Here is a 13,425-nt window from a genome sequence, read left to right on the forward strand (position 1 = left end):
AGGATGTTCCCTGTCCCTTACAGCCCCCACGATGCCCTGCAAATCTGGCCTGGGCAAGGTGCTTGGGTAACACTCACCCCTTGCCATTTGGTTTTGGAGGTTGGTGTCACTAAAGCCAAAACACCAATAGAATGACAAGCCACAGGACTTGGGAGAGAGAACAGGAATATCAACTGCAGTAATTCCAAGGAATGTCATGTTTGTGCCCAAATCATGTAAAGCCCTGTAAATGAGGGAGGCTGTGCCAACAGCCAGCCTGGTGCAGGGAGCGGGTGGCACATCCAAACAGCAGGACTGGCACAGAACTGATGCTCAATGGAGGAAGAGTTGGTGTTACAGAACGCAGACCAAGAGTGGAAGTGAGCAAAGGAGGAGGGACACGAGTGGCCATTGGCATCCAGCTGGTCAGTGTCTATTGGGAATTGGGAGGCTAATTGGGAACAGGGATGTTTCTAGCTGTGATGTTTTTCTGTACCATCTGAAACATGGGGTGTGGGGAGCTGTGCAGTGTAAGCATCTCTATCCCTGCTTGGAGAGGTGGAATTCTTTCCCTGAAATGGTTGTTCAGTTCTGAACAGCAGCTGCCAAAGCCAGGTGTTTTCAGATTCCCAGCTTTGGGCAGCTGACACCCAGAGCTGGCTGCAGAGCTCCCTGTGAGCTGGCTGTGACAAGATGAGTGAGGTTAGAGTGGGCTGATGCAATGCCAGCTTTCAGCAGGATCCATGGATGACTCAGGTATTTAGGATACAGTTAGGCTGATACCAATCCCTGAGAGAGCAGTGGAGTGCCTGACATAATCCGAATTAGTGGAGAATTAAAGGAGGGAAGTGGGTGCTGAGTGACGTAGTTTGATGGGATCTACTTTCCATGACATTGAGAACAGCTCCCGAGCAATGGGATTAGTGAAAGGTGTTAGTGATTAAATAATACTTTGAGGCTTCTTTGTGGTAGTTGGGTTAGTCCAGAGTGATCTCAGGAAGAAACTGGAAGGGTCCATGGTCAACATGAGATGTGTAGAGTAAGAACTGGGGCCCTCAGTGTGTAGTTGTGAATACAAACTGGGCTGAGGCAGGTTTGGGGGGATTCCTGGGGATCCATCCTCTCCTGTGAGCGCTTGGTGTCTGTATTGGGTCCTGGAAAAATCATCAAGAATGGTTCTCCCTGCCAAATCCAAGGTGGTGTGAGGCACTCAAAGCCATCCTCTTCTGCCTTGACCACATGGGAGGTTGTTTTTGCTGCTGGGGGAATTGAGGTCTCCCTTGTTGCTCTGTGTGATCACGTCAGGCAGGGGCCCCACTGGGACTCAGGACCCTTTGGACCCTGCTGGGCCTTTTGGTGCTGCTGGGGAGACACGAGGTGAGGGCTGCTGAGGCCAGGCTGCTGAGCTGGGCAGTGACACAGGGACTGGTCCCTCCCGGGGCCCTGGAGTGAGACGTGGCACCCGTTCCCATTTGGGAGGATGAGCCTGTGCAGGCTGAGGTGTCTGTGGCTGCAGCAGGGAAGCCTCAGGGGACAGTGGGAGCAGAGAACCAGGTGCAAGATCTGCACCTTCCATCCCACCTTCCGGCTGTGGCTTGCGGCTTTCAGTTTCTGGGTTTTTCTGCTTCTGTGGTCCGTGGTTGGCCTCTGTGCAGTGGCCTTGGGGAGGAACCTGAAACACCTGAGTTAAACACAGGTGGGCTCTTCAGGCCACTGGGGTCTATAAAGGTGAGCACTGATGGAGATGGGCTGGTGTGGGGAGGGTCCTTCCAGCAGGGGCTGCTCCAGGGGTCAGAGCTGGGACCCTCGTGCCAAAGTGAGAGCAGGAGACATCAAACCCTTGGCCAGCCTGGAGCAGGGTCTTTGGCTCAGCATCCCTCAGGCTGGGGCTGCTTCCAGCTGTCTCCAGGACCTGGGGGCAGCACCTGAGGTATGAGGGGGTTCACTCAAATGGGTAATCTTACATAGTGTTTGTTGTGGGGGTGAGTTCCACGTGCCAGGTGACATCTGCTTCTTTAACATCCCAAGGTTGATACTCCTTCTCTAAGTCCATTGCTTGTGAGCATTGAAGTTCCACATGAGGTCTGGGGCCTGTCCACCATGAGGGAGCTGCAGAAGGTTGTTGGGGGCTGGAGCACTGCAGTCCCCCTGCTGCAGGTGGGATCCAGGGCTATTACTAACACTGATCTCACAACTGGCTGTTGTTGTTTGCGGCAAAACAATCTCTGCCTGTGTGTGCACATGCTGTTAGTCACCATGCTTGCCTCGGAGGATGACGAGGTGGGAGCAGCAGTAACACGGCGTTTGTTGGGGTGCTCAGGCCCATGTGAGCATCCTGTGTTGTTGTCAGCCTCAGTAGCTTTTTAGCTTGTGTTTTGAAAATACTTCCTTTGCCTGCTCTGTTGTTCCTGAGCAGGTGCCTTTGGGAACAGGGCGGAAGGATGGGATCTTTCCATGGCTTGAATTGTTTTGCCAGGGAGGGAGGAGTGGTGTTGGAGAGCTTTGGGAAGCACTGTTGGGAACATCTCTTTGGGATTCTGGGCTGCTCCCATTCTGTGGAGCTTGATGACCCTCCAGTCCTACCTTTTGCTAGGGCCGGCTCTTCCCAAAATTCTTGTTGCTGGTGTCTGCTCTGCCACGTGTGCAGAGCCAGAAGGGCATGAGGATGGGTGGTGTGTCCAGTCAGCACAGGCTCCATCTGCTGCTGGGGTGGGTGGGAGCTCTGCTTGTGGGTGCAGAAATGTCCTGTATCTGTATCTGTATCTGTATCTGTATCCTGAAACATCACCTGGGTGCGCTCATGTCTGTAGGAGCTCCATGGTCCAGCTGAAGGACAGCTCTGTGACCATCCTTTGCAGGCTGCTTCGAGGTCTCTGCCTTTCTGTCAAGGCTGGAGGGATTTTCCAGCCTCCTCCATCTCCTGCCATGTTCTCCTCCATGTGGATTTTCATGTCCTCTGAGTCCCATTGCTGCACCATTCACTTCTTAGTTTCACCCTGTTGCTATTTTCCATGGCATTTCTTCTTTTATTTGCTGCTTTTGGAGTAAACTGGAGAGTTTTCACTGTTTGTGATGGTTATGGGAGAGATTTTAAAGTGAGATTTGAGGACCTGAGGAGGTTTTCTTTAGTCTTCTAACAAAATTTTCACCTTTTTTTGTCTTTGGATTTCAAAATCCCAGGGAGATTTTACTATGTCTGGCCCAATCATGTTGATGCTGCTCATACCTGCATCAGCAGTGGGGAGTTTGGGAATTGGGAACATGCTGGTGCCTGGAGACAGCCTGTTCCATGGGAACATCTGTGTACCTGGAAACAGCCTGGTGCCTGGGGCCTGCCCATGGTGGGGCTGCTGATCCCTGCAGGTTTAGTCAGGGTGCTGGTATGGATGTCTGCACGCAGAAGGGCCCGCAGGTAGCTCCAGCAGCAGAAGTGACTGCTGCTGCCTTGATCTAGCATTACACTCTGTAGGTAACATCCCAAAGCGTTATCTTCCAGGGCTTCCCTGAGGCACCAGGGTCAGGACCAGCAGCTTAGGAAGCATCATCCCTGCATCTGTCATCCCTACATCTGTCTTCCCTGCGTCTGACCTGAGCATGTGGGTGCAGGATCTGCAGCACGACCACCTCCACAGGGTCTGTGGCAGGATTCCCTCTTCAAAAGGCTGTCAGCAACTTGGTGCTCAGCTTCTCTCCTCGGTGGACAAGAGCGTGGCCGTGCCCCGTTTGGGTGACACGGGCCTGACCTCTCGTGTGAGGGAGGGAGGCGTTTGCTTCAGTGCTGCACCCCGGGGTGGGAGGGGAGAAGGTGGCAATTTCCTCATCAGCAGCTCGAGGTTTGCGGCAGGACCCGAGTTGGGGGTGTGCAGTGTGGGAGGAGGGAGGGAGCTGATGCTGGAGTTGGGCTCTCCTGTGACTGTTACTTACTTCCCAGCTGGTATTAACTCTCTGGTTTGGCCGGTTCCTTCTCTCCATGGAAACTGTAGGGAACAACCTGCTTTGAGGCACCTCTCACGGCAAGAGGCCTTGGAAAGTCAGTCAGCCTGTCAAGTGTCAAAGCCAGGGCTGTGTGCTGCAAAGCGGGCATGGGCACAGGGACAGGGCAGGGCAGGGTATGACGGTCCAGCTGGCAGTGAGGGTCTGTGGCAGAGCTCAGACCTGGAGCAGTGCCCCATCTCTCTGTCCCGAGACCCTGGGGATGTGCAGCGGCTGTGGGGTGGGTGGGTGTTTGTCAGGGGAGAGCAGGAGGACATTGTCTCTTAGGCCCAGGGTGGTTTGGGTGACCAGGAGTTGTTGGGGTGACCAGAAAATGTTACCACAGTGGAGCTGTGTGCTGCGGTGGATGCTGAGCCCGTGGCAGCACTCAGTGTGAATGTGTCTCCCTGCTCAGGGTCAGGGGATGCTTCTGTCTCTTTCTCCCTCCTGCCGTTTGGGCCGAGGATGTCTCTGGCTCCATCCTGGCCCCGTGGGGCCGGCAGGCGGGAGCTGGCCCCCGCCACCTGCTCCGAGTGACGGCGCTGCTGACGCGTTGGCAGCGTGGGCTGTGACGTGGGGCTGCGGGGGCTGCACCCCACGGCCGGGCCACCGAGCCTGCGCCCCCAGCTCCGGTTTGGCAGAGCCTCATCAGTATTCCTGCTGCATGGCTGAGCCGGCTGCAGCTGGTTTGCAGAGCCCGGTAGCTCCAGCACGGTCCTGACACAGCGCTCAGGGTCCTCCTGCAGCTGCAGGGGGCTTGGCTGCCATCCCTGGCACTGCACAGAGCCCTCCTGCTCCACTGCTCCAGCTGGACAGCGTGTGCCGGGGCGCTGGGTGCCCCACAGCCTGGCACAGGTTCCGTGTTGTCACCTGTCCTGACTGTCCCTGGCTGTGGTGCTTAGCTGGGCCGCTGTCCACAGTCCCACAGTCTGTGCAGGGCTGTCGGCCTGGGGCACTCACAGCCCTGGTAGCACCTGGGGGCTGGAGCTGGCTGCTGTCCTCACGTGCTCCTGCTGTGCTGCTGGTGTCTGCCCGCTCTGCGGGCACTGGGAACCACTGGGGCCATCCATGCTAGGAACCTCATCCCTTCCCCAGCTGCCAAAGCAGTGCTGGTCCCTCATCCATGCTGCATGTGTCGGGCTGCAGGGGGGCCACCAGACTGCTCCTTTGAACCCAGGAGGGATGGTGGGTGCAGGTGTCCCATCCTCCCAGCTGGGCATCTCCCTGGCAACAAAATCACCCTGTCTGCAGATCTCTGGAGCAGCAGTACTGTTTGTGTCTGCAGGAACACAGGGATACCAGTGCCGGTGGGTCTGGGAGAGCAGTGATACCAGCATCACGGGGTCTGGAGAGCACAGTGGAGCATTTGAGCATGGTTGAGACTCCTTTTCCTTTTCAGGGCTCCACCCTGAATGTCACACCAGGGCCCGCCAGCACTGGAATGTTCCCTGGCTCTCGGACTATTCCCATGCAGCTGTTGTTATGCCTCTCATGGATTATATTAATTTCAGCCAGATGTTCATGGCCATAATGTTTGTACCGTGCATGTGACTCAGAGAAGGGCTGGTAAGGGACCAGCTTACTTCTGTTCCCAGGCACCTGTTCTGGGTCAGATTGCCAAAACCCTGTTCCTTTCCCAGCTCTCAGAGATGCTTCTGCAGCCACACATAGCCCTGGGGACTCTGGCCAAGCTGCTGCCCACCAGTAGCTTGTGAGCAGGTGAGCTGTCACCTGTCATCTGCATTAGACATAGACACAGCTCCTGTCCAACCCACTGTGGTTATGGTGTGAACTGCTGGAGAAGAGACACATTAAAGGCATGTGGGGAGTTTCAGTGATAGCTCTCCTCAAACCCTGGTGTTTTCTGGCCTCATTTTCAGAGCAGTTCCTCCATGGGTGGAGGGCTGAGGCAGCTGGAGCCCATGTGTTGCTGAGAGTGGCAGGGTTTGAACCCCTTCTGGGGTACAGATTCCCAGCCTGTGTGGAGGTGCCCTGCAGCCTTCAACCCCAGGACTTAACTCTAGGGCTCCATTTTAGCCTATTTTAGGAGTCTTTTGGAATAACGAAGGGGGTCAGTCAGTATACATATCAATTCACACAGCGTTTGGGAATCTTTGCCACAAAACAGCCCAATTAGGTAAGAACAGTTGTTACGCTGTTACTGTGCTATAGACCAGTATCTTACTGGGATGATGCAGTAGGACAGATGTACCTGTATTTCTTCTTAGGCCACTGGAGGTTTCCATTAAGTGTTGTGGCCAAGTTTTGACTCTGTGTTTAGGAAAGGTGGAGACAAACAGCAGAGAATTTGGAATGCTTTAAAAACACAGAATAGCTTTAAAAATATGATCCTGGTAGGACAGGGAAAGGATGTTGTCAGCTAAAGGGAACTCTCAATGTTTTTCAGTGGGTTTAATCAGAATTTGGATGGAGTCACAGGAGGAGGAAGAGTTGGAGCAGGAAGGAGGTCACAGGCTGGAGGGGGCTTGGGGAGGTTGTAGGGATGGGTCAGACACACCCTGTCAGGGGGATCCAGCATGTCCAGCCCTGCCTCAGTGGGCAGCACAAGGTGCATCATCTCTCCAGCAGACAGTCTGTGATTCAGCGACACCTCACAACCAGAACCTGCCAGAATATTTTAAAAAGCTGAGACTCATGTGGAAGGGGAACCATCTGGTGCTGTTGGAGTATGTGTTAAACCCAGGGTTTGGAAAGAGATGGATATAGATTGTCCCGTCTCCTTACAGGAAGAACTTTCTATCCCTGGGAGCACAGAGCTGTGCCAGGCATGGTGGAAAAGAGCTTGTGATGCTCCTCACCTGGTTTCCTGCCCAGAGCCAGGTACCTGTGCCTGAGGTACCCCTGACAGGTCAGCTCTGACAGCCTGGTCCTCACAGCCAGCCCTGTCTGGTGCTCAGTACTTCGGGAGACATTCCCTTGTAATTGCTTCCTGCAGAATTCCTCCTTCTCGCTGCAGTGCGGCTGCTCGGGAGACGAGATGGCAGATGCTGTGCGTGCGGGTCAGAGCCAGTCTGGCACTTCGTGTGTTCCTGTGACCTTGGCACAGATGGCAGAGCTGCAGCTCCGGCGGCTTGGCAGGCGCCTTCTGCTCAGTCCCGGGCACAGGTGCCCGTTGTCTTGGGAGGCAGGGCAGTGGGATGTGTCCAGTGTGTGCCCACAGGACATGGCCATGGCCACGGCGGGAGTGGCGGCTCTGAGCTGCAGCTCTGTGCGTTGGGCAGCGGGTACTGGGGAGGGAACTGCTGCCATAGAGCTGCTGCTGACAGGTGTGAACACCGAGGGAAGAGCAGGACGTGAAGCCCCAGGAGAGGCTCTGGGTGGGACCTCTGCTCCTGCATGCTGTGATGGGGTCTGTGGTACTGACAGGGATGGGAGGGGAGGTGGATGGTGGGACCAGTGGCCTTAGGAGAGAAGGGAGAAGGGAGAAGGGAGAAGGGAGAAGGGAGAAGGGAGGGGCTTGGCCCAGGCACTGGCTGTGCAGTAGGAAGGGGAAGAGCTGTAGGTGGGATTTAGCTGTGTCCAAGGCCTGGGTGCATCCAGAAAACTGGAGAAGTAGGATGAGGTCTGCTGTGGAGAAAGGATCAGGGCTCAAAGAGAAGGCATAGTCCGAGAAGGTGATGGGAGTTTGGAAGAGTCAAGGTGGTGGAGTCAAAGACTCCTGTATAAAGAGGGGGAAAGGGAGGTGCTTGACGTTAAGGTGTTCCCTGGAGAGGTCTAGAGAAGCAGAAGACCTGGGCTGGCTTAGCAGACAGGGCTTTCAGTAAGGTAAAAATAGTTTAAGGGGGAGTCAGGCGTCTTTTCTTTTTTTTCTCCCTAGAGGGAGCACAGATCATACTTGCAATGTGAAGGGAGGAAAGCCAGGGAGAGGGAAAAGGTGTGGAGGAAAAAGGAGGAGGAGTGCCCTGGGGTGATGCTGGAGAAGGGGGCTGCAGGCAGCAATGAGGGGTGCTGGGGAAGAGGTGGAGGAGGTACCACAGTCAGGACTCCGTTAGCCGAGAAAGTGGGTCAGTGTTTAGTGATGGTGGGCTTGCTCAAAGGAAGTGACTGCCCTGGAACGAGACAGGAGTGAAGGAATCCCTACCTGAGGTGGTCACACTTCACATGGTGCCCTCTACTTCGGGCTCAGGGGGCTCTGCAATCCGGTGCTCCTGGGGGTCTGCGCTCCAGGGTGTGGATGCTCCGGGCTGCCCGAACCCCTGGGGTCCACACTGACGGTTTTCACGTGTGTGTGAGCACAGGGCTGGGCTGTTGGGCATAACGCAGCTGCTGGGGAATTTGCTGCCCCATCACAGCTTTGGGAAAGGTGAGAAGGCAGAAGGTATCTGGATCTGGTGCAGGGCCGGGGCCGGAGGGCTGGGTGCCCAGAGCGGGGTCCTGGCAGGAGAGGGGGAGCTCCGGGACGTGCGGCGGGACTGCGGCCGGGGAGGGCATCGGGGGGCGCGGGGATGCCGTAAGGGCCGGGTCGGTGCCGGAGCCGGTCCCGCCGGGATCCGGTGCCGGTTCCGGAGCCGGTCCCGCCGGGATCCGGGGTCGGTTCCGGAGCCGGTCCCGCCGGGATCCGGGGTCGGTTGCGGAGCCGGTCCCGCCGGGATCCGGGGTCGCTGCCGGAGCCGGTCCCGCCGGGATCCGGGGTCGGTTGCGGAGCCGGTGCCGGTTCCGGAGCCGGTCCCGCCGGGATCCGGGGTCGGTTCCGGAGCCGGTCCCGCCGGGATCCGGGGTCGGTTGCGGAGCCGGTCCCGCCGGGATCCGGGGTCGCTGCCGGAGCCGGTCCCGCCGGGATCCGGGGTCGCTGCCGGAGCCGGTCCCGCCGGGATCCGGGGTCGCTGCCGGTCACGGGCAGCAGCGGCAGCAGCAGCGAGTGGGGGCGCAGCGCCCCCTGGCGGACACCGAGGCCCCACTGCGTGCCGTGCCCGGGGTCGGTACCTGGCAGGATCCGGGCCGGTTCTGGTCCCGGTGAGCGCCCCGGCGGGGCCCGAGCAGGTTCTGGTCCCGGCGCTCGGGGTCGCCCCGACGGGGTCCGGGCCCGTTCTGGTCCCGGTGAGCGTCCCGGCGGGGTCTGGGCGGCCGGGCATCGCCGCCGCTCCCTGGAGCGGGCTCCGCCGCGGGCGCTGAGCGCGGCTGAACAGTGACAGGGACCGGCGCTGCTCTGCCCCGGGGCCGCAGCCCCGCTCGGCTCCGGAGCGCTGCCCGTCTCCCGGACTCGGTGCCGTCGGTGCCCGCGGCGGGCGGGGCGGCCCCGGCCCCCGCCCCATCCCCATGGCGGCCCCGGCCCGTTCCGGGGCGGGCCGGCCCAGCCCCGCGCTGGCGGCGCCGAGCACGGCCCGGACATGCGGGCGCGTCGTGGGAGCCCCGCGCCGGCGGCCGAGAGCGGCGGCCGCGGGGCCATGGGGCAGCCCCGCCGCTGAGCATGGCCGAAGGCTGGCGCTGGGCCGGGCCGGGCCGGGGCGCCCCGCGGCCGAGCCCCCGCCGCGCCGTCAGCGTCTGCGAGTCGCTGGACCTGCAGGGCGTCCCCGCCGTCCAGGCCGCGCTCGGCGCCGCGCAGCAGCAGCGCCGGCGGCCCAAGAGCTTCTGCGCGGCGGGGAACGGGCTGCCCGGGGCTCTGCTGCCGCCGCCGCCCCCCGCCCGCGCCCGCGGCCGCCTCCTGGAGCTGCTCCGGCTGCGCTCGCCCCGCAGGCAGAGTCCCGAGGGAGGGGGCGACGGCCCCGATGAGGCGCAGCGGCCGCGCCCCAGCAGCATGACCTTCCTGCCCTCCGCCCGGCCGCCGCACCCCGCCGACAGCCCTGGCTTCCTCCGGGGGGGCTCCCTGTGGGGCAGCCGCCGCTGGAACCTCTTCGGGGGCAGCGGCTGGAGCGGCTCCAGCCCCAGGAAGAACTTCAGCTCCCTGCGAAAAAGCTTCAGTTTCCGCCTGCGCCGGGGCCACGAGCTGCGGCGGTCGGAGTCTGGGGGGCTCCTGCGCCCCACGCGCCTCCGCACCAAGAGCGAGGGCGATGCCAGCTCCCTGCACACCTGCCCCAGCAAGCGGGACTTGCTGTACCCGGAGCTGACCAGGGTCGGGGGCCGGCTGCACACCGACCCCGTGCAGACGGGGGGACTCTGGAAACTCCTCACGAGTCGCTTCCGAAGGCGAGAGCGTGGCAGCACGGGCAGCGTGTGCCCCAAAGACCCCCAGGGCAGTGTTGAGCCTGTCCTCCTGGCTGGGGGTCCTCTGCGGGCTCTGGGTAAGTAAGCACAGGAGCAGTGCTGGGCTGGCCAGGGCCCCCGTCCCTGTGCTGCCTGCAGGGATGGGTGGCTGTCCCGTCCCAGCTGAGGTTCTGGGCTGTGTGCTGGCACTTGGTTCTGTCCCAGTGCTCTGCAAGGTTTGCACTGGACTGCAGTGAGGTCGTGTGAGTGTCCACAGGGTCATGTTGTACTCTGGTGCCCTGAGAAAGGTGCTGGAGCAGCCGTGGTGTGGCTGCTTAGGAGGATGTGCTCTGGGGTCTGGTTCCCTGCTGGCCACACACACCTGGGAGCCAAGCACGTGTGTTGCATGTCCTACTTGCCCTGCTGGTGACCTAGCAAGGGTGGAGTGTTCCTTCCCTTGCCCCACAACGTTGGCAGAATGGGGAGAGGGGTGCTGTTGGTGGGCACCCAGGCAAGTGGGACTTTCTGGAGGTTGCCAGAGCAGAGGTGTGGGGCAGCCCAAAACAGGGGGTTGGGGAGCCCAAAAATGTGCCTGCCTCCCCCTCTTGTGAGCAGCTCCGTGGTGCCAGGCCTCATCTGGGGGATGCTCAGCCCTGGCCACCCTGCCAAGGTCCCTCACTGGGGCTGAGCGGAGACCACGTGTTTGGGAGCACAGAGACCCTCACCACGTGTGGGGCAGCCTGCAGAGAGCAGGTGTGGCATTACCAGTGATGGGGCAGGGGACAAGACCCCCATGGGCATTCCCTGGGCACTGGCAGCTGAAGCAGCTCTCGGGTGTTCGGCTCTCTGATGTTGGCGGGGAGCTCTCTGGTGCCAGGGCTTTGGGGGAACTCAGCTGGGGCTGTGCTGGTTGTCCCTCTGTGCGCTGTCCCCTTCTGGGCCCTGTGGAAGGAGCTGCAGGCAAACCCTGTGGCCTGGCAGGGCTGGGAGGCGACAGCAGCATCCACAGCTTTTTAAGGCATGGAACGCATGGAGCTGGGGGCTGGGCCAAGCCCTGCCGCCCGCTCCCGGGGGCCTCGCTGGCTTCCATGGCTCTGCTCTGCATCTGGGTGTTGTGGAGGCAGTTCTGTGCTTGGCTTACGTGCCAGAGGGATGTCTTAGGGCTGGCAGGCTCTCCAGGGAGCCCACATGCTCCCGAGGAACCCGGTTGCTCCTGGGGCAGCGGCTGTCCAGGGCAGCCCAGACATTCCCCAGGAGTCCCAGGGTCAGAGATCAGCACAGGAGCAGCTCTGGCGCTGCCCAGGGAGCTCAGGGAGCACATCCCCATGTGTCCCTCGGGCTCGCTGTGCTCCTGGGGAAGGTTCTGGAGGCTCCAATGGATGCGCCACGAGGCCAAGGGCCGGGATGCTGCTGCGCTGCGGGGTTCCGGTGCTGGCAGGACGGCCGGGCCGTGTGCCGCTGCCGGCTGGGTGGCAGGAGGTTCCCAGGAGAGGGGTGGCTGCGCTCATGGCTGGGGAATGTGGGTGTATGCGGGCAGGGAGGGCCGGGCCCTGCCCCTGGAGCGGGGGGCCTGTTCCTGCTTGCCGCTTCCAGTGGGAGCTGTGCCAGCAGCAGCCGGCCTGGCCGCCACATTCCCAAAGAAACCGTCGGGGTTAAGAGCTTGCTTGGCGTCCTGTCTCTCGCCTGGCTCCTCCACGAGACAGGTAGGAGCTCCCTTTGGATCTGTCTTTGGGAGACCTTGTTGAGGCTTCTGTGGGGAGTGGTGTGGGCGGCTTGGGGTCCCTGCAGCAGTGACCAGCCAGCTCATGCAGGACTACTGCTCGTTGCAGGGATTATTGTTTGCCACTGTGGCTCATGCTGGAGGCAGAGGCTCAGGATTGACCTCTCCAGGCTGCCACTGGCACTGTGGCTCCTGGCAGGAGTCCCTGGTGCTGCGAAGCTCGCAGCGGGTTTAGTCACGCTGAGAACACAGTTCATTACCTGCCTGGTGCCTGCACTGTCCCTGTACCCACCAGCCCTGTGTCCTCCTGGGGACAGTGAGGTCGGTGGTGAAGTCTGCACAGCAAAGCAGTTGCTGCTTGTCCTCTCTTGTGCCCCATCTTCCCGTTGTCTCTCTTCCTGGAATGTTGGTCCGTGGCTTCCTCTGGTGGATGGGAGCTGTGGCAGGGCCGGAGGGGCACAGCCTTAGTGCTCAGGGGGTCTCTGCCCCGCTCCTGTTACAGTCTTGCAGGCCCATGGTGTTCCAAGCACCCTCTTGACGTCCCACAAACTTTGATGCTCTGTGTGGGCGCTGCCCACCTTGCCCTGGGAGAGCTGCTGGTGCAGCCCCAACTTGCCCTCCTGGGGGGTGCAGCTGCAGCTGCAGTTATCAGCCTTTGGAAAAGCTGGATGTAGGAGTCCTGGCAGAAAGCCAAGCCAGCACTCTCTGTTTCCAGAACCTGGAGTGGTTTGTTTACAGCACGCTGTGATACCCATCCAGCACCACAATCTGCATCCAGACATACCTGCAGAAGTCAGGGGGATGTTCCAAGTGCTGCTCCCAGCCCTGGAGGGGTTCGGCTGGGATTGAGGGGTGATGGGGGATTTCAGGGTTTGTTACCCAAGAAAGATGTAAAGAGCTGATCCTTTTGTAGTGGGCGAGGGAGGGCAACCACCCTTGGGACTGGAGAGCAAAGTTAACACAGAGTCTGGCCAGCTTAGACTGACCCAGGTGATCATGGTCAGTGGTTCAGAGCATTTCTGGCTATCCAGGTGTTGGCTGGTGCCATTCCAGAGAGGCTCTCTAACAAGTATGGTCTTGGAAAAACTGGACTCTTTAGGAATTGGAGTTGTCCCTGTTCATGAAGGGACTTTGTGATGGGTACAGCATCTCTGATGGCTCAGGAAGCATTCCTCATCTGAGGGAACAGCATGGAGCTGCCTCAGGGAGGTTTAGGTTGGATATCAGGAAAGAGCTCTTTCCCCAGAAGGTGCTGGCACTGCCCAGGCTCCCCTGGGAGTGGGCACGGCCCTGAGGCTGCCAGAGCTCAGGGAATGTTTGGACAACACTCACAGGCACAAGATGGGATTGTTGGGGTGTCTGTGCAGGGCCAGGGGTGAGACTTGTGGGTGTCTTCTAGTTGAGGATATTCTGTGATTCTGTGATCACAGCTGTGTCCCCTCTCCCAGAGAGATGCCCTGCTTTTTGAGGTTGTTTAGGGTACCTCCCTTCACTCTCGTGTGTGGAGTACTGATGTGCAGGGCATGTGAGGGAAGGCTTCTGAGAGAAGACGGAACTGTTTTCTCATGAATTGAGTGAAGTTTGCATAGTGAGTTGGGTAGGTTGTGATAAGT

The 13,425-nt window shown here is 59.8% G+C and overlaps 1 protein-coding gene across 3 annotated transcripts in view; it reads left to right on the forward strand.

Moving 5' to 3' along the window:
* AGAP3 (ArfGAP with GTPase domain, ankyrin repeat and PH domain 3) overlaps positions 1–13,425 on the forward strand; it is a 111,870-nt gene that overhangs the window by 21,151 nt on the left and 77,294 nt on the right. The window contains exon 1 of one of the 3 annotated variants that reach the window (XM_086852487.1): positions 9,380–10,190. The exons of the other annotated variants lie outside the window; for them this stretch is intronic. Coding sequence (XP_086708613.1) covers positions 9,380–10,190 — 811 coding nt within the window. Of the gene's footprint in view, positions 1–9,379; positions 10,191–13,425 lie in introns of those variants that run through there. 3 annotated transcript variants of the gene reach the window in all.

The sequence above is a fragment of the Cyanistes caeruleus genome, chromosome 1, assembly GCF_971803275.1.
Source record: "Cyanistes caeruleus chromosome 1, bCyaCae1.hap1.1, whole genome shotgun sequence".
In the NCBI taxonomy this organism is placed as follows: domain Eukaryota; kingdom Metazoa; phylum Chordata; class Aves; order Passeriformes; family Paridae; genus Cyanistes; species Cyanistes caeruleus.